The sequence below is a fragment of the Mobula birostris genome, chromosome 17 (genome assembly GCF_030028105.1).
Source record: "Mobula birostris isolate sMobBir1 chromosome 17, sMobBir1.hap1, whole genome shotgun sequence".
NCBI classification, from domain to species: Eukaryota; Metazoa; Chordata; class Chondrichthyes; order Myliobatiformes; family Myliobatidae; genus Mobula; species Mobula birostris.
The window spans coordinates 28,518,009-28,544,725 of NC_092386.1; the positions used below are offsets into that span (position 1 = coordinate 28,518,009).

General features: G+C 39.8%; 1 protein-coding gene across 8 annotated transcripts in view; it reads left to right on the top strand.

Moving 5' to 3' along the window:
• Positions 1-26,717, top strand: part of LOC140211578 (dmX-like protein 1) — a 199,880-nt gene that overhangs the window by 52,094 nt on the left and 121,069 nt on the right. For all 8 annotated transcript variants that reach the window (XM_072281438.1, XM_072281440.1, XM_072281439.1 and 5 more), the window contains 8 exons: positions 8,488-8,663; positions 14,554-14,725; positions 14,852-15,020; positions 18,236-18,448; positions 21,746-21,930; positions 24,593-25,289; positions 25,729-25,850; positions 26,365-26,454. In XM_072281438.1, coding sequence (XP_072137539.1) covers positions 8,488-8,663; positions 14,554-14,725; positions 14,852-15,020; positions 18,236-18,448; positions 21,746-21,930; positions 24,593-25,289; positions 25,729-25,850; positions 26,365-26,454 — 1,824 coding nt within the window. The remainder of the gene's footprint in view (positions 1-8,487; positions 8,664-14,553; positions 14,726-14,851; positions 15,021-18,235; positions 18,449-21,745; positions 21,931-24,592; positions 25,290-25,728; positions 25,851-26,364; positions 26,455-26,717) is intronic.

Sequence of the window (26,717 nt, forward strand, 5' to 3'; positions counted from 1 at the left end):
AGGCTTTTGGCATTTCTAATGGAAAATAAGGCTCTTCTTTTTATCTACATCTTTCTGTTAAGTCTCTTTTTAGCCTTCTCTGTTCCAAAGAAATTGAGCATCACTTATCCAATCTTTCCAGCTCTGGCAGTGAATCTTTAAATCTCCTCTATACCTATATCTTTCTTGTAATGTGGATTCCAGACTCCACAATAGTCGAACTGTAGCCCATGTTGTACATCACTGCCTTTCTCTGCAGTCGTGCAGTTGCCAGGTTTGTAACTACTAAGACATTTTGACTTTATAGACACAGCTTGTTTTGGAGTGCAGATTTTCAAGTAGTGCAACTACTTGAATTATCCTCATTTTATCTCATTTTATTGCTACGCAATTCTGTAATTTTCATGTTTATACTGTGCTCGTTATAAGATTCAAAGAGCAGTAGTATTAGTCAACTTCCACCAATATTATCTGCTCCTTGTTTCTTATCTCTATCCAAATTGATCTTTTCAAGCTGAAATCTTTTCTTTTTCATGGCTTTATTCTATCCATTATTATCACAAATCCTCCTCTATTTCAATGTTAGTATCCTGAAATATTTGATTCCCAACCTTGGTCACTTTGCAAGTTACATCTCTAATGGGTATGATCCATCATTTATGTCCATTTGTTCCATTACTTTGTTCTGCTTCAGATGAAGAGACTTCATTTTATTTTCTTTCTGCTGTGATCCTGACTTGAGATTTTCTCTTGTGGTTTATGACTCTTCAAGAATCAGGATCCTAGATTGTTTAATAGCATTTCCTGTGCACAAGTGTAAAGCAGACAAAATAATTACAGCACAAAAAAACACAATAAGATAAAGAACACAATAATAATAAAAACACAATAAGTATAAATACAATTAATCTATGTATATAAGCTATCTTAGGTATGTCCATAAAGTGACACTAGGCGCAGAAGTGTCCACGTAAGGTGACTCTGAAAGGAAATAATGAAGTAGTGGTTGTGGAGAGTGGGTTAGTGGATGGAGGTATTGATCAGCCTCACTGCATGAGGAAAATCTGTTTTCGAGTCTGGTGGTCCTGACATGGATGCTACACAGCCTCCTCCCTGATGGGAGTGGAACAAACAGTCTATGAGCAGGATGGGTGGAATCCTTCATAATGTAACTGACCCTTTTCTGGCACCTTTCTGTATATATGTCCTTGATGGCAGGTAGGCTGATACCTGTTAAGCATTGGACAATTTTGACTACATGGTGTAGTGCCTCCCTGTCCTCTGCAGTGCAGTTTCCATACCATGCAAGATGTTCTCTGCTGTGCTTCTGGAAAATGCTGAGAGTATAAATGTGCATAGTCCAGCTACCTTCAGCCTCCTCAGAAAGTAGAGGTGTTGGTGAACTTTCCTGATTGTATAGATTTGGTTCTGGAACCATGGGAGGTTGTGCAACCTATGTACTTCCAGGGGTTTTGAAGGTTTCAAAGGTACACTTAATGTCAGAGAAATGTGTACAATATACATCCTGAAATGCTTTTTCTTTGCAACCATCCATGAAAACAGAGGAGTGCCCCCAAAAAATGAATGACAATTAAATGTTAGAACCCCCGAAGTCCCCCCCCCCAAGCTCCCCTCCCTCCCGCGCATAAGCGGCAGCAAGCAACAATCCCCCCCTTCCCCCCACTGGCAAAAAAAAAGCTTCGACACCTGCCACCGAGCTCTGAAGTGTGAGCAAAGCAACAGCAAAGATACAGACTTGCAGTGCAGTTACCCCAAAGACTACTTGTTCACCCGGTACTTGACATACCACTGGTGCGTGCGCTCTCTCTCTTTCTCTCTTTCTCCCTTTCTCTCTTTCTCTCTCTCTCTCTCTCTCTCCCCCTCCCCCCTCTCTCTCTGTCTTCCCCCCCCCACAATAAGGAAGAAAGTCTCCGTTTCACAGTGAGAGGAGAGACATAACAGACTACACCAAAGTCCGTTGCGTAGTTTTTTCCAAGCTGTATGCCCAAAGATCTCAGATGTCCTGCAGAGGCACTGACCTCCAATTCTTACCCCCTGCCCCCACCGTCTCCAGAGCCACAAGATCTCGGTCCTCCGAAGGCGAGCAAAGCTCTTAGGCTGAGCCTTTGATGTGCTGAATAACGGCCATTTGTGAAACCCCAAGAGGGTCCCATTCCTCAGCGTTTCCACTGCTGTGCCGCCAATGTAAAGAAGGTTGTAAGTGTTGCGAGTTCTCCTGAAATCAATGAGCATTTCTTTTGTCTTGTTGACATTGACCTGGCACCTGGCCTCAAGCTCTTTCACCTCCTTTCCAGGCCATCTCATCATTGTTTGTGATGAGCCCCACCACTGTCACATCATCAGCAAACTTGATGAGTGATTACTCGGGTGTTTGGCCATGCGGTCATGTGTGAGCAGAGTGTACAGCAATGGGCTCAGCACTAGGCCTGAGAGGACACCCGAGTGGAGGATGATGGGGAGGGTGGAGCGATTGTGCATCCTGACTATTCGTTGTTCATTCCTGTCATTAATTACCAATTTTACTACCCTGCAGTATCAGCTTGTCCTCCTCCTTTAACAGTCTAAATTTATTCCCACATAAATCCTCCTAAATATTTCGTTTAACACTTTATCCACACTTTTAGTTATTTGATTCATAGTGTAGTAGTTCTGGCTTATTGAAGCCTCTCTCAATGGAACGGCTATTTCCATGGTGCTAGTAGTACCAGTTCCCCAAGAATAGATGTCTAGTTCTCCAATATTAAACTTTTGAGCCACACATTCAATTTCTTGATCCTGTGCCAATTTGCACGTGGCTTATTTAATAATCCAGAAACTGTTCCCTTTGTGTGACTTATTTTTTAATTTGGACCCCGCCTGCTCTTGCACCTATAATAGAACTTCCAGCTGGTCCTATCTGTTGTTTCCCAGTGGATGTTTCCCATTCTACTTCCGTTCAAGTTCCTGTCCAGTCTTATAGAGATGTTCTGGCATCAGGCAAGCAACACAACCTTCAGGACTTGTTCTCGTAGCAATTTTATCTATTCTCCTCACATTATTGTCTCCTGTAACTGATACATTACTTTTTATTCCCTCAACTTGCAATGTCTTTGCTGTTATCAGCTTTATCCTTCTACACTCTACAACAATTGTGTACCTATTAGATGGGTGTTAAAGGCTGAGGCTCTTCCGATAATACCTTCTGGATTGTTATACCTGTTTAATTTATAGTCACATTCTTATGCCCCTCACGATTGACTAGCTTTGCAGTTCTTGATCAACTCAGTGTGATTATCTCTTGGAACAAACCACCTAGGCAATTTTCCTCCTTACTGATGCATCACAGCACCTAATCTGTGCTGATGTTCCACAAATATAGATGTGATTGCTATGGATCTGTTTTAATTAGAATTATCAACTGGCTATATACAGTGTAGGGTAATGTAATGGGTGACAGTTCAACAAACTGTTCCACATAATTCACAAACGCCGTCATTGAGTTGTTATATTTACTTTGAGAGATGGTGTCTGGCGTAATGACGTCAGTTTTGCGGCAACTGGTTTTGTTTTGTTCGTAATGGATGTAAAGGGCTGCAGCTTTTGTCAAGCACATAAAACAAGTCAGTTGTTTTATTGACGAAATCCTACATTGGTGACCTTAACGTTCTTGGATGATTCCAGTGTTACTCAACAACATGTTGACCAACGCAGTCATTTTGCCTTTGCTGGAGTTCTGTGAACAGCACAGCACAGCACACTAGCGCATGGTTTGCATGAGTGGAAGCCCAGTTCATGCTGCGAGAAATCACAGCGGACAGTGCCAAATATTACTGCGTCAAGCATTGCTAAGTATTTCCACTACCACCAGAATGTTGCATCTACTTGAAGACCTGCCTAAGTGTGATAAGTATGTCACTCTGAAAACTCACCTATTTATAGACTTTTGGACTGTCTGCATATCAGCATGCCAAACAGTTGCTCTCTTTGCCCGGTCTGGGTGATGGTTGGCCTTCAGACTAATGAACCACATGCTATTTTTCCTGGGCAAGCACCATCCTTGTTTTATTTTTAAAGAACTCTATAATTGCCTGATTAAGTTCGCATGGCCCTTGCTAATACACTCGTGAAGGACTATAGAAAGCTTTCTAAAATGGCTAATAGCCAGGCAAAGGTGCATCTTTCCTTTCCTTTCTCTCCCTGTCTCAATAAGCCCTGTCAACAGAACCTCCAGCAGACTCACGCCCGTGACTCCACACCGGACAATGTTGGGTCTATGTTTTTACCTCACACGCTTCGGCATGAACACCAAGAAGTGCCAATAGCCATGCAGCTTCAACAGTGCCAGCGCATCAGGACATCAGAGGCCTGTGAGCACCATGGGTTCCAGCTGCCAGGATTATCTTCTGTTCATTAGAGACACACTTTTAGGGTGATGCTTCTGATGTGACATGGACACTCAAGTGACTGCGCTGCCAATATCACGCATTGTTTATAAGGCAGAGAGTGATGGATCCTCGCTGGAGGCTGCCAACGGCAGATGATCTGGATTTACGAGACACAACGTGTGATGCTGTTCTTCAACGAACGACGCTACACATGGGACTTTGTCTTGCCTAAAATTGCAAGACCTCTGCTCAGCGCAGATTTTCTGTGTGCCGAAGGACTGTTAGTAGATCTTAAGAACTGTTGACTTGTGGATGCAAAGGACTTTGTTTTGTTGTTCTGTACTCTCAGTAAGTTCCCTGTAAGGACTGTTTAATGCATGCACCACCAAGTGAATTCACTCGCCTGCTGGCCGAATTCCCAAATCTCTTCAAGCCCAGATTTTACACTACCATGAAACAGCAGGGGTTGAGCACCACATTTCCACAACTGGCTTGCTGTTCCACACCCATGCACGTAGACTGGACTCAAAACCTGACCACCACAAAGGCTGAATTGAAGATCATGCCAATACTTGGCATTGTAAGCAGGCTGAATAGCCCTTGGGCCTCAACTCTTCGCATGGTCCCTAAGCCCGATGGTGGTTGCTATCCATGTGATTACTGCTGTATTAACAAGGCTACCATCTCTGATCGTTACTCACATATTCAAGACTTTTCAGCACGTTTAGCTTGAAAGATAATTTCCTCTAAAGCAGACTTGGTCAGGCTGCCATCAGGTGCCTGTGTGTACTGAGGACGTTTCCAAAGCTGATGTTATAGCTCCATATGGCCTATTTGAGTTTCTGCACATGCTGTTTGGCCTGAAAAATACACCACAGACTTTCCAGTGATTAATGGACTCTGTGTTAAAAGATTTAGATCTTTTTGTTTACCTGGACAGCATACTTGATGCTGACGAATCCAAAACCGGACGCTCAGCACATCTCTGCACACTTTTCAAGCACTTAAGCCAACATGGACTGATTATTAACCCCACTAAATGCCAGCTCGAGTTGTCTGCTATTGACTTTCTTGACCACTGCAACTCTGCAGAAAAGTGCAACACCCCTACCGTCAAAAGTCGGCGCTATTCTGGACTTTCCATTGCCCTGCATTACCAAAGCACTGCAAGAGTTTTCAGGTATGGTGAATTTCTAACACTGTTTCATTCCGTGAGCTGCTGAACTTGTGCTCCCCTTGTAAAGTTCTGTGAAAAGCAGTGCCCCTAATAGTATGTCAGTTGACATGACCAGAGCATTTGATGACACCAAATGAGCCCTTTCAAATGGCGCACCCACTCCCAAACACACCTATAGCCATCCCGACTGACACCTCAGATTATGCTGTGGGTGCTGTGCATGTACAGTTGGTTGGAGGCATGTAGCAACCGCTCATATTCTTCATCCAGCTGCTATACCCCTCCACCCCCACCCAGAGGAAGTACAGCATGTTTGACCCCAAACTTCTCTGTCTCTACCTGGCTGACCGCCATTTTCATTTACTACTGGAGGGTCCGCATTTCTAGCTTTCATTAACCACAAACCTCTTGTGCACATGACAGGCAAAGCCTCAGACCCTTGGTCTGCACTGCAGCAATGCCACCTGCCCCACATTTCAGAATTCACGACTGACATACAGCACATCAAAGGGAAAAATAATGCTGGCTGATTACCTGACACGGACCGAAGTCAAAGCTATACGTCAGGGTTGACTATGCTGGCAAGGCAGCCGACCAAGCTACTGATCCAGAGGTCCACACTTACAGGACAGTAGTCACAGGCCTGTGGTGGGCTGATGTCAAGTTTAGGAGCTTCTCTCCTGTGCGATGTCTCAACTGGTCGCACTTGCCCAATATTGCCTACAGTCTGAAGTTGTACTATTTTTAACTCCGTTCACAGCCTTTCGCATCCAGGCAGGAAGGCTTCATAGAAACTGATTGCTTTAAGGTTTGTGTGACATGGCCTTAGGAAGGACGTGTGAGACTGGAGTGCAGCCTGTGTTTGTTGTGTGTCAGCGGGTGAAAATTAATTATCATGTTTGGGCACCATCAACACTTCAAGGTCCTTGAACGATGGTTTGATCACGTCAATGTGGAATCTGGTTGGTCCTACTCTCCCACCCATGGATTCACACACCTCCTCATGGTGGATGTTACTTCCAGGTGGTCTAGCATTGATGATAGCTGTGGATATGGCTCGGGTGTTCATCAACACCTAGGTTAATCAGTTTGGCACCCCATCTGATATTTCTTCCAACCACGGTCCCTTACGTCGACGAAATGCCTGCAGTGCAGTGGCGTATGCGAGCGGTTTCATGGTCCTTCATGGCTGCTCTCAGGGCCTCCCTGTCAGATGAGTGTTGGAACAGTCGTTTCCCATGAATCAGGCTGGGGTTCAGAACAGCTCAAAAAGTGGACCTGCAGTCCTCCACAGCCGAGTTGGTGTACGGGGCAGCCGCTATGGGTCCCAGGTGATTCTATTCCTGATGCCACAAATGCCTGGTTAGTGTCTCAGCAGTATTCCACCCTCCTCAGTAATCTCAATCTTTTGTTTACACCTATTCCTACCTCCCTTCATGGTGTACAGCACTCTTGAGTTGCAGTTGACCTATGTTCTACCTCGTTTGTTTTTGTCCACAATTGATACCTATCATCAATTCCTTAAGTCCCCTTACAATGGATCGTTCTATAAAGTCGTTTAACAAAGACTTTCATTGTACAAACATTTGTAGATAGGAAGGGTAAACCTGAATGTATTTCTATAGCTCACCTTAATCTGCCCAGATAGGCCTGTATGGTTCCACTACCATATTCCTGCATCATGACATGATCATGTGTGTGTCAGTATATCCCTGGACGAGCCAGAGGCACCAACTGTTACTCCATCCAAGGCAATAGGACCCAAGCCAGGCAGCTTGTATAAACTGCAAGCAGACTCTCAATGCTGGTTTTGGTGAATACTTTGTGGGCTTGTGTGGAGAAATGTAATGGGTGACAGATGACAGGTATTGTTCATAATAGAATACATCATTCTACAAAATTCATAGGCACCTCATTGAGTAGTTGCGTTCACTTTAAGAGACAGTATCTGACATAATGATGTCAGTGTAAGGCAAGTGTTTTTAGTTTGTGATGGAAGTAAAGGGCTGTGACTTCTGCATGTTTTATTGACAAAATCCTACAACAGTACTTATACATCATTATTTTATCTTGTTGTCAATCTGGTTTCAAGATGCCAGTCTTATTTAAATCTGTATACTAGATAATAACTTAGACCCTCCTCTCAATGAAGGAAGAAGGAAAATACAAAACCACAAGCAAGACAACCCAGTTGACTCACCATCAAATTACCTAACTACCAAAATTCAAACAAGATTTTTCTAAAAATTTTGCAGTGCTTTCATTAAATATAAATTTACAACTTTATCTTTGCCTCGGTAAAATCCACGTTTGATAGCGTGGTTACTATGCTGTGTCTTGGTAGAACTAATGGAGTTGCATTCCCAAGTTCCACAAGTTCTCAGTCAGCTGCCTTAAGTGAACCACCTCCTACCAGTTACTCCATTAACTGAGAGAGTAGTAGGAAACTTATTTTTCTTTTTCCCACTAATTTATTTGTGCAAATAAGCAATTTAACATTGAGAAAATGATCAATTAAAATTAACAAAACAAATGAAAACAAATAATCTAAACCATATCCCAAATGTTCTAGATTTCTTGCCAATAACCTTTTTCTTTCTGCCCTCTTCATCTTTTAACATTGTCCTGAAAATCTGCTCCTGAAGTTTTGTAATTATTTTTATACAATTGTGTTTTGAGAGGCTCAGTTGGGGGATTTTCTGGGATAAAATTGCTAAAGGAATGTTATGCATGCTATGATTTCCTGTGTAAAATATAGACAGACTATGTGTAGATTTCATTTCCTCAGTTGATATAATGGATTCATACATATATTTCATAATTTAATTATTTATTGTTCAAGGTGAACAGTAACTTTGTAATTACAAAACTTGGAACAAGCAATAAGAAATGCAAACCATAAGTAAATTGCTCACAGTTGTTTTTCTCTCTTTGCCCTTTCCTCAGGATGATTGTCTTGTGAAAGTGTGGTATAATTCTAGCAGCTGGCAATCAGCAGTGATGACACCAGTAACTCCTGCAGATAAAGGAGAAGATGATATTGATTTTTCCTTTGTGTATTTAGCCCATCCTCGGGCTGTGACAGGATTTTCTTGGCGGAAGACCAGCAAGTACATGCCAAGGTTAACTGAATACTTAAAAAGAGAACTAATCAATGTATAATTATTGCAAATACTTATCTTATTTGTGATTGACAGATATGTGAAAAATTAGGTACAGTGATCTTGTCAGCAACCATTAAGGTTCTGATTGAGAAAACAAATTGAAACTCGGCACTCAAATGAATTTTGAAATGCTTTTATTATTCATTTTTTATAACATGGCACATTTAGTTCGTTTTGTGTGTGTGTGTTTTGCATATATTTGTTATCTCTAATTACAGTGTTTTGAGCTTATTTTGTCTGTCACTGTTCCATGACGTTTTAATGTGGTAAAATGTTCTTTGTTATTTTTTTGTTAATATTGGGATAATTATAGTTTTGTATAACTGTAACAGCTGCCCTATATTTAGTGTTGTTCTCTGTAGCATATTGCATAATGATTTTGGGGAAAAAAACTTACAACATGGAAGAGCCCTTTTTGATTAATTGTGTTGGCAGTTAATGCAAAATTCAAAGTACATACATGTCACCATTTATAACCTGGAGATTCATTTCCTTGTGGGCAATCACAGTAAATTCAAGAAACTTAATAGAATCAGTGAAAGACTGAACCCAATAGGATGGGCAACACAGACTCTCACAGCTACCTGGACTATACCTCTACCCACCCTGTTGTAAAAATGCCATCCCCTTCTCTCAATTCCTCTGTCTCTGCCTCATCTGCTCTCAGGATGAGGCTTTTCATTCTAGAATGAAGGAGATGTCCTCCTTTTTCAAAGAATAGGGCTTCCCTTCCTCCACCATTAACACTGCCCTCAACCGCATCTCTTCCATTTCACGCATGTTTGCTCTTAACCCGTCCCCCTGCCACCCTACCAGGGATAGAGTTCCTCTTGTCTTCACCTAACACCCCACCAACCTCAACGTCCAGCACAAAATTCTCGGCAACTTCCGCCATCTCCAACAGGATCCCACCACAAAGCACATCTTTCCCTACCACCCCCCCCCCCCGCACTTTCTGTTTTCTATAGAGATTGCTCCCTATGCGACTCACTTGTCCATTTGTCCCTCCCAACTGATCTCCTCCTGGCAATTATCCTTGCAAGCGGAACAAGTGCTACAGTTGCCCCTACATCACCTCCCTTATTACCATTCAGGGCCCTAAGCAGTCCTTCCAAGTGAGGCAGACTTCACCTGTGAGTCTGTTGGGGTCATACACTGTGTCCAGTGCTCCCGGTGTGGCCTTGTGTTTATCAATGAGACCATCAGGTTGGGAGACCGCTTGCTGAGCACTTGCACTCCACCTGCCAGTAAAGTGGGATCACCCAGTGGCCACCCATTTTAATTCCAAATCTCATATGCCCATCCTTGGCCTCCTCCACTGTCGTCATGATGCCACGCTTTAGGTTGCAGGAACAACACCCTATATTCCATTTGAGAAGCCTCCAACCTGATGGTATGAATATTGATTTCTCAAACTTCCAGTAATGCCTCCCTCCTTCACCCTTTCCCATCCCCTTTTCCTCCTCCCACCTCATCTCCTTGCCTGCCCATCGCCTCCATCTGGTGTTCCTCCCCCCACTTTTCTTTTTTCCACGACCTTCTGTCTCTTTCACCAATCAAGTTTCCAGCTCTTTACTTCATTCCTCCCCCTTCATGTTTCACCTGTCGCCTGGCATTTCTCTCCTCCCCTCCTCCCACCTTTCAAATCTATTCCTCAGCTTTTTTTCTCCAGTCCTGCCAAAGGGTTTTGGCCCAAAACGTTGACTGTACTCTTCATAGACACTGCCTGCCTGCTGAGTTCCTCCAGCATTTTGTGTGTGTTGCTCAGATTTCCAGCGTCTGCAGATTTTCTTTTGTCTAACATAGTTTTCCTGCTGTTATAGTCTGCCACATCATTTAAGCAATAGGTGCAGCCCTTTGTAGCATATTATATAATTCTAGCTGCTTTTAATGATCTATGGACATACTCTTAAGTTTTTATTCCTTCATATTACATAATACCCTGCCATTTATTCCATTGCCTATTGTACATCATTAAATGTATTTCCTTGTACTACTTTCAGCTAAGTTCCATTTCCACTTTTCTGCCCAGCCAGTAGGATTCATTAAGTATTTTTCTGCAGTCTGAAACTTTACTCTTCGCTATCAACCACTTTTGGATCATCTATAAACTAATCTAAATCATACAGTGGCATGCAAAAGTTAGGGCACCCCTGGTCAAGATTTCTGTTACTGTGAATAGCTAAGCGAGTAAAAGATGACCTGATTTCCAAAAGGCATAAAGTTAAAGATGACACATATCTTTAATATTTTAAGCGAGATTACTTTTTTTATTTCCATTGTTTACAGTTTCAAAATAACAAAAAAGGAAAAGGGCCCGAAGCAAAAGTTTGGGCACCCTGCATGGTCAGTACTTAGTAATACCCCCTTTGGCAAGTATCACAGCTTGTAAACGCTTTCTATAGCCAGCTAAGAGTCTTTCAATTCTTGTTTGGGAGATTTTCACCCGTTCTTCCTTGCAAAAGGCTTGTAGTTCTGTGAGATTCTTGGGCTGTCTTGCATGCACTGCTCTTTTGAGGTCTATCCACAGATTTTCGATGATGTTTAGGTTGGGGGACTCTGAGGGCCATGGCAAGACCTTCAGCTTGTGCCTCTTGAGGTAGTCCATTGTGGATTTTGAGGTGTGTTTAGGATCATTATCCTGTTGTAGAAACCCTCTTCTTTTCATCTTCGGCTTTTTTACAGACGGTGTGATGTTTTCTTCCAGAATTTGCTGGTATTTAATTGAATTCTTTCTTCCCTCTACCAGTGAAATGCGCCCTGTGCCACTGGCTGCAACACAAGCTCAAAGCATGATCGATTCACCCCCGGGCTTAACAGTTGGAGAGGTGTTCTTTTCATGAAATTCTGCACCCTTTTTTCTCCAAACATACCTTTGCTCATTGCGGCCAAGAAGGTCTATTTTAACTTCATCAGTCCACAGGTCTTGTTTCCTAAATGCATCAGGCTTGTTTAGATGTTCCTTTGCAAACTTCTGATGCTGAATTTTGTGGTGAGGATGCAGGAAAGGTTTTCTTCTGGTGACTCTTCCATGAAGGTCATATTTGTGCAAGTGTCGCTGCATGGTAGAACAATGCATCACCACTCCAGAGTCTGCTAAATCTTCCTGAAGGTCTTTTGCAATGAAACAGGGGTTTTGATTTGCCTACGAGCAGTTCTCTCGGGGAATTTTCTTGTCTTCCAGGCCTTAACTTGACCTCCACTGTTCCTGTTAACTGCCATTTCTTAATTACATTACGAACTGAGGGAACAGCTACCTGAAAATGCTTTGCTATCTTCTTATAGCCGCCTTCTGCTTTGTGGGCATCATTTATTTTAATTTTCAGAGTGCTAGGCAGCTGCTTAGAGGAGCCCATGGCTGCTGATTGTTTGGACAAGGTTTGAGGAGACAGGGTATTTATAAAGCTTTGAAATTTGTATCACTTGGCCTTTCCTAATGATAATTGTGAACAAGCCATAGTCCTAGCAAGCTAATTAAGATCTGAGACCTTGGTAAAAGTTATCTGAGAGCTCAAATCTCTTGGGGTGCCCAAACTTTTGCATGGTGTTCCTTTCCCTTTTTTCCCCACTCTAAAATTGTACAAAACAAAGTAATACACTAATCTTGCTTAAAATGTTGAAAATAATTCATCTTTAACTTTATGACTTTTGGAGATCAGTTCATCTTCTACCCACTTAACTATTCACAGTAACAGCAATTTTGACCAGGGATGCCCAAACTTTTGCATGCCACTGTATTTATGAAGTGTCTGGGTACTGAGCCCTACAGACCTTCACTGATAACAGTTTTTAGCCAATAAGATATAGGAGCAGAATTAGGCCATTTGGCTCATCAAGTCTACTCTGCCATTTCATCATGACTGACCCATTTTTCCTTTCAGCCCCAATCTCCTGTCTTCTCCCCGTATCCCTTCACGCCCTGACCAATCAAGAATCTGTCAAACTCTGCCTTAAACATACAAAAGACTTGACCTTCACAGCTACCAGTGGCAACAAGTACCGCAGATTCACCACTCTCTGGCTAAAGAAATTCTTCCTCATTTCCATTCTAAAAGGACTCCCCTATATTATGAGGCATTGTCCTCTGGTCTAGTTTTCCATCATCGGAAACATCCTGTCCACATCCTCTGTATCAAGGCCTTTCACCATTGGATAGATTTCAATGAGGTCACCCCTTATTCTTCTGAATTCTAGTGAATACAAGCCCAGAGCCTTCAAATGCTCTTCATATAAAAAGCCATTCAATTCTAGAATCACTTTCGTGAACCTCCTTCAACCCCTCTAGTTTCTGCACTTCCTTTCTAAGGTAAGGGACCCGAAACTGTTCACAATACTCCAAGTGAAGCCTCACCAATGCTTTATAAAGCCTCAACATTACATTACTTTTATATTCTAGTCCTCTTGAAATGAATGCTAACATTGCAATTGCCTTCCACACCACAGAATCAACCTGCAAATTAACTTTTGACTTTTGTACTTTCTCTTCATTTAGAAAATAGTCAGCTCTTTTATTTCTTCTAAGTGCATGAACATACACTTCCATCTGCCACTCCTTGCCATTTTGCTAATCTGTTTAGATCCTTTAGACCCTCTACTTCCTCAAAACCACCTGACCCTCCACCTATCTTTGTATCATCTCCAAACTTTGCAAAGAAGTCATCAATTCCATCATCCAAATCATTGACATATAACGTAAAAAGAATTAGTCCCAACGTGATTTTTGTCACGAAAGCACCTATCAACTATTATCTTCTGCTTTCTTCTACTGAGTGACTTTAGCATCCAATTTACCCTCTCCCTTTGATACTAGTGTCTTCTGCTTTTATCAACCAGTCAGTCTAATCAGACCTTGTCTAAAGTCTTGCTAAAATCCATGTAGACGATCAAAATACACTGCCCTAACTGACTCTCCTAATTCAAAAAAAGTATGTTAACTTAGAGAGTTGGGATCTTATTTCAATATTTATGTAGACTGTTCCTGGTTAACAAATTATTTTCTTAATGACAACTTACACTTTTCTATCGATTGGATTCCAATAATAGATTCTAAAGCTGGATTCCAGAATCAGAATCGAGTTGATTAACACCAACATATGTTGTGAAATTTGTTAACTTAGCAACAGCAGTTCAATGCAACACATAATATGGGAGAAAAAATAATTAATAAATTTCAGTATACGTATATTGAATGGATAAAAAAATTATGCAAAAAAAAATACTAAAAAAAATGAGGTAGTGTTCACGTGTTCAATGTCCATTTAGGAATCAGATGGCAGAGGGGACAAAGCTATTCCTTGATCGCTGAGTGTGTGCCTTCAGGCTTCTGTACCTCTTATGAGAAAAGGGCATGTCCTGGGTGCTGGGAGTGCTTGATAATGGACGCTGCCTGCCTGACACACAGCTCCTTAAAGTCCTGGGTACTTAAGAGAAAAATAAAAAATTGTGGATAAGCCTCCATGACTTTCAATAATCTGAAATACCTCTTATCTGTGTCTGCTAATTTATCGATATATGTACTTCAAGGTGATCTATCTCTAGTCCTATCCAAGTTTCAAATTCGGGCATAAATTTATCAGGTTCCACTTATCTAATGCCTTAATGTCTTATGAGCAAATGCAAAGAAGAGTGAAGTACTGAATGATTTGCCATATGAGTGAGTTGTTGTGAACATATTCTCAGTATGTTGTCAGTTTTTTAAATTTATTAATTAAATTTCATAAAGATTTCCAATCAGTTTTAAAGAATATGCAACATGTTCAGTTATAGTATAATCTCTCTTTTAAATGTTTGATATGATATGGCCTTAATCATTGATCGAATATGACTTTAATAACGTTTTTCTCCACAGGGGCTCCACATGTAATGTCCTGTTAACCTGCTGCAAAGATAGTATTTGTCGGTTATGGGCAGAGACTTTACTTCCTAGTGATAGTTTGCTTTCTAGTGAAGGCTACACCCAGTGGTCTGAATCCATCATTGCAACCAGTAACCTCAAAGGGAGTGCCTCCAGTCGGGAGAAGGTACAAATATTATTTTGAAGGAAGCAAGAATAAATTAAAGTGTTTATTCTCAGTGCTAAATGTTAAGAAAATTAATGCAGTTGAACAGGTTTTGCATCTCATGTTGTTTGTATTGTTCCTTTACAGTTGAATATTGGACCGTTTCGGATAGGGAGGAGGAGATCATCTGGCCTTGTTGCACATACTGGGTATTTACCACACCAACAGGATGCACATGAACTCCATAGGAATGCACCTCTGCATGCAAATTCCCTCAGCCATTTTCACATAGCAGCCAGTATTAATCCAGTTACAGGTAGGGAAGTTATATATTTATACATTTGTCAAAGAATCTTCTGAACTTTAGAAATGCCATATTTATTGATGAACATTGTTATTCTGATTGATTACACCCGTTTCTGAAGTCTTGCACGGTCCCAAATTTGTCACAGACTGTGCCCAATATCCAGCCATTGATGAAGGTATGTAAATTTTGCATAACTGCACTGAGTAGACATAAGTCATTGTTTTTGGTTGCCAGTACAGATCTAAACACTAACTCAACCCTCGCTCTGGTCTGAGGCTGAACCAGGTGTATGCAAATTTTGATGTTATGCATGTGATCTTGAGAAGAATACAAACTGCATGTTACTTTCTGCTACTGGTTTCTTCAACTTCTGTAATGTTGCTTACTTGCACATCTGTCCAGCTTCAGCTGCTGCTTGAAATCCTTATTCATACTTGGAGCTTCTGAATAACTGGTCTTTTACCTGATGTAAATTTAAACACCTAAAACAAAAAAAAATTGAAAGGAGTTTTTTTTTTGTGGGTGAACTATTTGAAGTTTAATTTTCACAATAAGTCTGTTAATGGATTTTGGAGAGGAGATCAAAGTTGAACACAAGATTGAACAACATGTGGTTTTGGTGATATGCTTATGTTGCTAGAGCTGTAATGGGAGGCTATTATGGTAATTATTGATCCAGCAATAAAAATTCAAATCTCATCAAGGCAGCTAGAAATAAATACAAATATGTTTTATATAAAATCATTTTTAAAAATCTGTTGTCAGTAATGGTGACCATGGCATTTCTTGATTGTCATGAAATTCCTTTCTGGTTAACCTGTGTATCTGCATTGCCAAAGTATTTTGTGATTGTGCTCAACTGTTCTGTGGAAAAAAAGCAAGGAAGTCACTCATACAGACTACTAATACAAAGTATAATAAGGTTTAACTTATCTAAGCCAGTATCATTAACCTCTGCAGCATATTTGACAAAGACCAGAGCAAAACCAGTCCATCAGCTGAACAAAGTCACTGGAGGTTAACATAAAGGTTCAGCAAGCAATTAAGGCAATTATATAGAGGCTCGGTGAGCTCTGAGAAAATGTGTATAGATCTTCACATCTAAGATTCAAGATTCTAGTACATTTGCTATCAAAGCTGTATAAGTTATACAACCTTAAGATTTGCTTGCTCACAGGTAGCCACAAAGCAAGGAACCTGAAAGAACTCAATTAAAGAAAAAAAAGTAAAAATAAAAGGCCAATACCTGATGTACAGAGAAAGAAAAAGTAACACGAAACATGCAAACAATTGAAGCAAAAATTAATGTTCCAAACCAAAATTGAGTCCTCAGATCTGAACCCCAGACCATCTCGGAGTAGGCCTAAAGCATTGCTTATCAGTTCATCATATTAGCGAGCACAGAGCATAGCAGCCAGAGCAGTCCTCATAACCTTGGCACCATGGAGAGTGGAGTGACCATAATGGAGAGCCAGTGAAATCGGCTCTCACCTCTGATCCCGGCACCCTGTCTTTTCAGTCTATCTGAGGCCAGAGTTTATGTTTGCAATGGAGCATGCAAAGATCTGAGATGTCAAGTTTGTCGTGTGAGGAGACATTAAGCAGACTATGCCTGTACTCTACAGTACTTAGGAGAATAAAACAAAAAATGCCTTGCACATCTTCAAACTTCCTCCTCTAACCTTAAACCCTCTAGTTTTGGACATTACTACTCTGGGATGTGGGCACGTGGCCAAGTGGTTAAGGCATTGGACTAGCGACCTGAAGGTCTTGAGTTCAAGCCCCACCCAAGGCAACGTGTTGTGTCCTTGAGCAAGGCACTTAATCACACATTGCTCTGCAACAACACTGGTGCCAAGCTGTATGGGTCCTAATGCCCTTCCCTTGGACAACATTGGTGTCGTGGAGAGGGGAGACTTGCAGCATGGGCAACTGCTAGTCTTCCATACATCCTTGCCCAGGCCTGCGCCCTGGAGAGTGAAGACTTTCCAGGCACAGATCCATGTTCTCGCAAGACTAACGGATGCCCTTATTTATTTATACCCCGGGATAAAGATTCTGAGCATCTTTGCCATTCTGATGTGCTGTCCTCTTCCAATCAACCCTCTTGTTTTTAATGCATATGTAAAATGCCTTGGGATTCTTCTTACTCCTACTCAGCAAGAACATTTGATGGCCACTTTTAGCACTTTTGAGTCTTTATTTAAGTTCTGTCTTGCTTCCCTTATTTTGCTCAAGAGCCTGGTAAAATTTCAATGTCGTAAAGTTTACATATTCTACTTTTTCCTTTCTGACAAAATTTGTATTGCTCATTATCTAAGGTTCCCAAAGCTTTCAGCCCTTGTCTATCTTCCTCACAAGAATATGTTGGTCCCAAATTCTGGTCAGCTGAGCTTCAAATGACTCCCATTTGTCAGATGTGGACTTGTAGAGTAATAGCTGCTCTGTATCTACACTTCCTAGCTCCTGTCTCACACTGTTGTAATCAGTCTTCCTCCAGTGTAGCATTTTCTCCCAAGGTGCAGTCTTCTCCTTGTCCATTATGATTTGATAGTTTTCCAATTATAGTCACTGTTCCCAAAATGCTATCCTACTGAAGCTTGGGTGGCTAGGCTGATTCACCAATGCTATGTCTGCTGTGGCCCATTCCCTGATGGGACTTTCAACATACTATTTCAAAAAACTCTCCTGGATGCACCTTGCAAATGTTTCCCCATCTCTGTCAAACTTTTGATTGCACCTTTAACCAATTCAATATGTTGGTTGGTTTCAAAGTGCTAAACAATCTGTTGGTGCTTTACCTCTCAATGTTGGATTCAGTAAGTGTGAAATGTTGTTTACACTTTATGCAATTGGTTTGGAAAATAAGGAGCTTCAGTCTTAAATGCTGCTTGCATTAAGATCATTAAGTGCTGTGATGTAGAGCTGAGAAAATTGTTATATAATATTGTCCATGTCCATTCAAGATATACTGTTACGCAAACACTATGCTGTTATTTCAAATGGTTTAAGGGGATCACAAACCACAATTTTCATGCAGCTGTAATCTTTAATTTTTTTGGAAAAGATCGCTGATTATATCTTGGTTAGCACCGTGGAGTTGCCTGGTTTCCATTTTCATGTAATGTGTGATTAGGTATAATAAATTTCAGGTTATGTGAATAATATTCAAAATATCAAATTTACCATAGTATATTAATGAGGTTTTTAAATTTATTTAATAGACATTCCACTCCTGCCTTCTATCACTTCATTAAGTTTAAGTGAAAATGAAGAAACTCGCGGACCTTTTGTAGTCCATTGGTTGAACAACAAGGAGTTGCATTTTACCTTGTCAATGGAGGTCTTCCTGCAGCAACTGCGACGGAGTTTAGAGCAGCAATCTCCAGAGTCTGGAACTGAGGAATATGGACAATTGGAGTGCAAATCTGATGAAGGTATCAATTTACCTTTTGTTCATTGAAATATGTTTCCATGCTTTATGCTTGTGCTTCAGTGACATTTTTTGCAGTGGCTTGCCTGCAACAAAATCTATGCTTGTCACAGGACTTCAGCAATCCAACAAAACAATGAAGCAAATTAAGCAAGTATTACATATAAACTAACCATGAGACATAGGAGCAGAATTAGGCCATTCGGCCTATCAAGTATACTCTGCCATTCGATCGTGGGATTTATTATCCCTCTCAACTCCATTCTCTTGCTTTCTCCCTGTAACTTTTGATCCCTGACTAATCAAGAGCCTATCAACCTCTGCTTTAAATGAATAACAAACATTTTTAAAAATGAAGTGACACGGTAATTTAGTGCTTGGCATATCGCATTATAGTCACAGTTGTAAGATCGGGGTTTGATTTCCACCGCCATCTGTAAGGAGTTTGTACATTCTCCCCATATGCTTCTATTTCCTTTTGGTACTTTAGTTTCCTCCCATGTTCCAAAGATATACAGTTCAGATTGTTGAGTTGTGGGCATACTATGATGGCATCAAAAAGCATGGCGATATTTGCAGTTTGTCCAGCATAATCCTCGCTAATTTGCTTTGATGCAAATAAAGCATTTCACTGTGCTTTTTGATGTGCGTGTGACAAATAAAGCTAATAAATCTTTACAAATAAAATTCACATTTTTCCTTAATCAACAAATAACATAACAGGAGTTTCAATCTTGCTATGTTTCCATTGTTCCTTTTATTGGTTTAAGCGCCGTTTTAAGTTTCACATTCTGAATGCTTGTTTTTCCTTGAACATTTAATAGAAATACCATCCAAATTAACTACAAGTAAAATCTGGAAACTAAAATTATTATGCTATTTGAAAAGGATATTTTTTTATTTTAAATTATTTGGCCTTTGTTGCAGTTCATCTATGGCAAGTGCATCCTTTCTTGGGAAAGGAGACCAAAATCATACACATTCTTCAATACATCACCCAATATTCTCCCCTCATGATCCCATGCAATTGCAATAAAATTTATTTGAATATCAAAATTCTCTTGTAATAAAAAGCTATCAAAAAATTTACCCATTCAGTTGCTTTGTGTACCTTTGTGTTGCCTTCATCGATTTGTGTATAAGCACTCCTCAATCCCTTTGGACATCAATCTCTCACAACTTAACAAATGCTCATACCATTTCATGCCTTTCCATGATCTCTCCATCTGTCATGTGATCACAGACTCAGCTGGTCTATATTTTTAATGCTTCTGTGCATCCTCAATCCCATCTAATGTCAACAAACTTGAATATTTTGATCCCTCAGCCAATTGATTGATATGATTGTGAATAATGGATGTGATCCAAAGCACTGATCTCATCATGGCCTTCAAGTCTGAGAACAGTGTGTTTATTCTTATTCATCACTTTCTACTTGATAATTAATTGTCTGTCTATGCTCCATATTACTCCTAATTGTATGTAGTCCAACCTTGTTAACCAACCCTCTCATTTTTAAATAATGGGGGGGGGGGGAGGCACATCTACTAATTCCAGAATCTGAAGAACTTTAAAAGATAACTATCAGAGCATACGCTGTTTCCAAAGCCAACTCTTTCAAATTGTTTTCAAGTCCATCAACTTCTCTAGCTCTTTTTTTTTAAATGGTGCTTAATTCTTTTAGTTTATTTTGATACATCCTTGATTCTCTAATATAGCTGGCAAGTTTTGTGCGTCTTTCACAATCAAGATAATTATGTAATTATTCTGTTATTTTCTTATTTGATGTTATAACTTGTCCTTTTTCTCTAAAAAGCCCACACTTCACCAGTCTTTTTCCCTCTAATATAGCTTTACAAGTTCTCGTAGTCTATCATTTATGTTTGTCACAAGTGTCCTTTCATATTTCTGTCTTTATTTTTTGGGTCTTCTTTCCTGAGTTCTGAAATGTTGTTAATCCTCAGACCTACTATTTCCAGCAACTATAAGCCTCTTCATTACACTTATCACTACTTTTAGTTCTCTCGTCAACCATAGATGAATCACTTTTCTTGTTTGCATTAATTGTTTGAAGCTAACCTTTGCCTATCTGTCAGACCTTTCAATTTATTCTCCCAATTGCAACCATCTGATTTCCATGCCTTCATAGTTTTCTATAGTACCCTAGATTTGCATTAACCTATATCACTTTCAAAGCCGCTGTCACTTTCTGTTGTGTTAATAGGGTCAAATCTCCCCCATTTACTTTTTGAAGTAAGATTATCAATTAACCCCTTGCTTGTTATATACTTGGGCAGATGGCGAGTAGAAATGTAATGCAGATGAGTGCAAAGTGATGGAAGGCAAGTTGGTAGACAGCTTGCGTTTTATAATTAGAGGCACAGCTCATAAAAACAAGTAAGTTGTGTTGAAACTGCAAAATTTTGTTTCATCCTCTTTCTGATATTATGTCTAGTTCTGACATCACATTTTATTAAGTTTCTGAAGATCCTTAGAAAAGGTACAGAAAACTTCTCCTGTGGTCCTAGAGATAGGTAAATTGAAGAAATATTGAGGATTTAAACATGGTAACTATAAAGTAACTATTGGCAGACAACTAAACACCAGAGAACTAGATAAAATATTCAAGAGGAAAAACCACAATGAGTATTTTTGTTTTCTGTACGCACTGCTTGAAAGGATGGTAAATGCAATTTTAGTCACTTGCACCCGCTTTTGAAAAGGATTTGAATAACACTTGAAAGACATTACAGAGGAGGGGTTCCCAACCTTTTTTATGTCATGAACCCTTACCATTAGCCAAGGGATCTGTAGATCCTAGGTTGCTGTAGAAGTACAGGGGAAAAATTGGTAAAAAGGGTAACTATTAGATTGCTCTTTCAAAGTAGCAAGGGCTCAGTGAACAGATGGTGTGGATATTTCTTTAACAATTCTGTGGATTTTATACCATATTGAAAATATTCTTCTATTGCTTATGTTGTAAATGTTACTTGTGCTCATTACTTGAGCTGTATGTAGCTATCCTTAAGGTGATTTTATTGCACAACTGTTTCTCCTCACCACAAAGGTTATGATTCCAGCTCATAATTTGACACAAGGTTAGGTTAGGTATGTCAGGTTAGGTTTTGCAATTGAGCAAACTGTTACTGTGGACAGTGTTTCATCCTATATTTAGCATTGTATTCGTGTATGTATATTCACAACATATTAGTGCTTAAATTCCAAGAGGAAATTTCCTAAGAAGAAATATTCTTAATGCAAAGAATAATTATTACAGGGTTTATGCAATCTGTACTTTTAGACAAAGATGTTGAGGAAAAGACTTCATCAGATGTTATGATTGATCATAAAGTTGCTGGACTGTTAGCTGAATGGAACAAAGATGCCGACATGCTCTTCAGTATTCATCCGATGGATGGCTCCTTGTTGGTGTGGCACGTTGGCTGGTTGGATGAGTATCAACCTGGGATGTTTCGACAGGTGCAGGTAAAGGTATCTTATGTTCTTTCATATTGTATATTTGATGAGCCTGCTTTCTACTTTCCAGAAAATGATTTAATAACATATTCAATGAATTAACTGAATTATAATAACATTCTGAAAAGGACAATAAAAATGGTAATTTTTATTAATGTCACATGTATTTCCTTCTGGTAATTTTTCCCCTCCCCCTTCCCTCTTCTTGTATTCCCCATTCTAGCCTCTTACCTCTTCTCACCTTCCCCGGTGCCCCTCCTCCTTCCTCTTCTCCCATGGTCTACTCTCTTCTCTTAACAGATTCCTTTTCCTCCGGCCCTTTGTCTTTTCTATCAATCACCTCCTAACTACTTACTTTTATCCCCCCCTCCCCCACCCACCTGACTTCACCTAGCACCTAGTTTGTCCTCCTTCCCCATCCCCTACCTTTATATTCTGTTGTCTATCTCCTACTTTCCAGTCCTGATAAAGAATTTCAACCTGAAATGTTAACTATTTATCCATTTCCATAGATGCTGCCTGATTTGCTGAGTTCCTCCAATTTTATGTGTGTTACTCTGTCGAATCTCTTGTGGTACTGATGAAAATTTTTGTTTTGAATGTAAGCCATACAGATCATTTCATTACAACCCTACACTGAGATAATACAATAGAAAATAACAGAATAGTGTTACAGAGAAAATAAAGTGTGGGCAAACAATAAGATGCAAGGTCTTATTGAAGTGGATTATGATCCTATTTATTTTATTTTTATTCAGGGATGCAGCGCAGAATAGGCTCTTCTGGTGCTTTGAGTCGCACTGTCCAGCAACTCCCAATTTAACCTTAGCCTAATCACAGGACCTTATAGAATCTAGTAACCTTTGTGTTCTTTGCTGTTGACTGCTTCTTTTTACGTTATATGTCAATAATTTGGATGATGGAATTGGTGGCTTTGTTGCAAAATTTGTGGACAATGTGAAGATGGTTGTTTTGAGAAAATAGGTTACGAAAGGACTTGGATTTGAAGAATGGGCAAAGAAATGGCAGATGGAATACAGTGTCAGAAGTGTATGGTCATGCACTTTGTAGAAGAAATGAACAGGTTCACTATTTTCTGAGTGGAGAGAAAATAAAAATAACTAAGGTGCAAAGGGACTTGGATGTCCTTGTGCAGGATACTCTAAAGGTTAATTTGCAGGATTCTCTAAAGGTTAATTTGCAGGTTGAGTCAGTGGTGAGGAAGGCAAATACAATGTTTGCATTCATTTCAAGAGTTCTAAAATATAGAAGCAAGCATGTAGTGTTGAAACCTTATAGCACTGGTGACACCACACTTGGAGTATTGTGAGCAGTTCTGGGCTGCTTATCTTAGAAAGCGTGTGCTGAAACTGGAGAGGGTTCACAAAAATGATTCCAGGATTGAATTGCTTGCATTATGAAGTGCGTCTGAGGGATCTGGGCTTGTACTCACTAGAATTGAGAAGAATGAGGGGTGACCTGATTGAAAGCTATCGAATGGTGAAGTGCCTTGATGGAGTGGATGTAGAGAGAATGTTTCTTAAAGTTCAATTTTAACTTCATCGGTCTACAGGACTTGTTTCCAAAATGCATCAGGCTTGTTTAGATGTTCCTTTCAACTTTTTGAATAGAAATTTTTGGCTGAAATGAGCAAAGGTATGTTTGGAGAAAAAGGGGTGCAGAATTTCATGAAAAGAACACCTCTCCAACTGTTAAACCCGGGGGTGGATCGATCATGCTTTGGGCTTGTGTTGCAGCCAGTGGCACAGGGAACATTTACTGGTAGAGGGAAGAATGAATTCAATTAAATACCAGCAAATTCTGGAAGCAAACATCACACCATCTGTAAAAAAGCCAAAGATGAAAAAAAGATGGCTTCTACAACAGGATAATGATCCTAAACACACCTCAAAATCCACAGTGGACTACCTCAAGAGGCGCAAGCTGAAGGTTTTGCCATGGCCCTCACAGTCCCCTGACCTAAACATCATTGAGAATCTTGGATAGACCTCAAAAGAGCAGTGCATGCAAGACGGTCCAAGAATCTCACAGAACTAGAAGCCTTTTGCAAGGAAAAATGGGTGAAAATCCCCCAAGCAAGAATTGAAAGACTCTTAGCTGGCTACAAAAAGTGTTTACAAGCTGTGATACTTGCCAAAGGGGGTGTTACTAAGTAACATGCAGGGTGCCTAAACTTTTGCTTCGGGTCCTTTTCCTTTTCTGTTATTTGGAAATTGTAAAAGATGGAAATAAAAAAGTTTTCTTGCTTAAAATATTAAAGAAGTGTGTCATCTTTAACTTTATGCCTTTTGGAAATCAGTTCATCTTTGTACTCGCTTAGCTATTCACGGTAACAGAAATTTTGACCGGTGTGCCCAAACTTTTGCATGCCACTGTACATATTAGTGGGACAGGTCAACTTCCAAAAATATTGTTACACCTCTTGAATATCTGAAAATTATTGAAAGATCATGATATGCCTTGCTGCTGTTGAAAGGAATAAAAGTTAATTAACTCTGAGTGGTTTGTATCTTGAAGGATGTTTAAAACATTCCTTCCTTTGTATCTCAGGTTTTATAGTAGATGTATTTGCAATGTAAGGTGCTTATTTAACAATTCCAAACAATGATCTTGAAAATAAATTTTTTAATGTGTATATTTTGTTTCCTAGGTTTCGTTTGCCTGTCGGATTCCTGTTGCATTTCCTACTGGTGATGCAAGCTCTCTCAGCAAGAGCATAGTTATGTATGCCTGCACAAAGAATGTAGATTTGGCTATTCAACAAGGCAAACAAAAGCCACATGGTCTGACTCATTCCTCATCTGGCATGTTAATTTCTGCTGGCCATAACAAATCAACTGGTAATCTAAAACTGAGTATCTTCACACCTAATGTGCTGATGATCTCCAAGCATGCTGATGGATCCTTGAATCAATGGGCTGTCAGTTTTGCAGAAGAGTCTGCATTTTCAGTTGTCCTTGGAGTGTCTCATAAGTCTCGTTACTGTGGCCATCGTTTTCATCTGAATGATTTAGCTTGCCATTCAGTTCTACCTCTACTTCTAACTACTTCATACCACAATGCCCTACGCACACCAGATGGTGGGTATTTGTACAATGAAGGAAGGAGTTTTGACCCATTGCGAAGTAGCAGTTCATTGTCAAGAAACCAGAGAGAAAATGGCACAACAGCTACATTCCAGGATTCTAATTCAATATACAGTGAACTAATTCTGTGGCGAGTTGATCCAGTCGGGCCATTGTCATACTCTGGAGGAGTATCAGAGTTGGCACGAATCAACTCTCTGCATGTTTCAGCCTTTTCAAATGTGGCTTGGTTGCCAACTCTGATACCGAGTTACTGCCTGGGTATGTCTATATTGTGTTATCAAGTAAATGCATTCATGTTCTTCGGACATTTTATTTGTTTACTTCTCAGTTACGCCATCTGGTAAAGTTATGATTATGATTTTATACATTCTAAATAAAGAAAATCCTTGTTTTCTAACTTCATAGATTTTTGGTGCAAAGTTTAAAAGAATGTTATTTTAATAGTTCTAGACATAGGTCTTAATAGAACCAGAAATTATGGCTTCATCCAGTTTTGGTTCATTTTGTTTTAGCTTGCTTCTGTTATCTTCACTTTTTTTCACAAAGCCTTATTTTTTTATACTCCATCTATGCCATTGTTCTTGGAACTTGTTAGGTGTTGTAGTCAATCTGTAATATACATTAGCTGTGAGCCCTACTCAGTAATTTTATGAGTGTCCAATGCCATGCGATAATGGAATTTCTGATTATATTTCAGGTGCTTATTGCAATTCCCCTAGTGCTTGTTTTGTGGCCAGTGATGGACGGTATTTACGATTATATCAAGCTGTTATTGATGCTAAGAAGCTTTTAAGTGAGCTATCTAATCCAGAAATCTCTGTAAGTAATTGATTAATTTTGTTAAATGCTACTTGGATAATACAATATTGATTTGCTGTAGTCATTCTCAGAAATGTGCACAAACCCCAGTGCAAAATGGGTTACAGTAAGCAGCATTCTTCAGTGGGTAAAATATCATAAATCATGATATTGTTTCTGCCTATAATTGGATATTATCAGACAATGGTTAATTGTACAATGGCACAAAAAGTTCTCAAAATTTGCTCTAAATTTGTCTAAGGTACTGATGTTCTCATTTAATTGTGGCATTGACAGAGAAAGAAAATGTAGCAAGATTGTCTGTAATTTCCCCCTTTAAGGGAGGATGAGTAGTAGGGCTATTCTAATGCTATCCATAAACCATTTGATCTTTCCCCATCACACGGATATAATTCAGAAGCAAATTCACGGATTTGTATAGAATATCCTGTGTCAGCCTGTCCATGAATCTGAAGATTATGCTATAACAGAATATGGCTGAATATTAACTTTTCGACTTTAACTTTCGTTTTAGAGACTTGTTGGAGAGGTTTTCAATATAGTAAGTCAACAGTCAACAGCAAGACCAGGCTGCATCATTGAACTAGATGCTATCACCGAGCTTGTAAGTTAAAAGCACTTCATGTTTTACCTCTAAGTTTTTTTTTTCCATTTTATGTTGATCTGTGAAACGTATGTGTTCACATGACACTTCTAATAATTATTATGAAGAATTTGTGATCTTTTGTGATCCAAATATTTTTGTGATCTAAGGAACATCCGAAAAGGATTATCAGCTGATTAAGTATTTTTGAAGTGTGCTCGTCTACTGTTCCAAATATTGAAGACAATATGCATATTGAATCTCTCACTAACAGCAAGGCAACG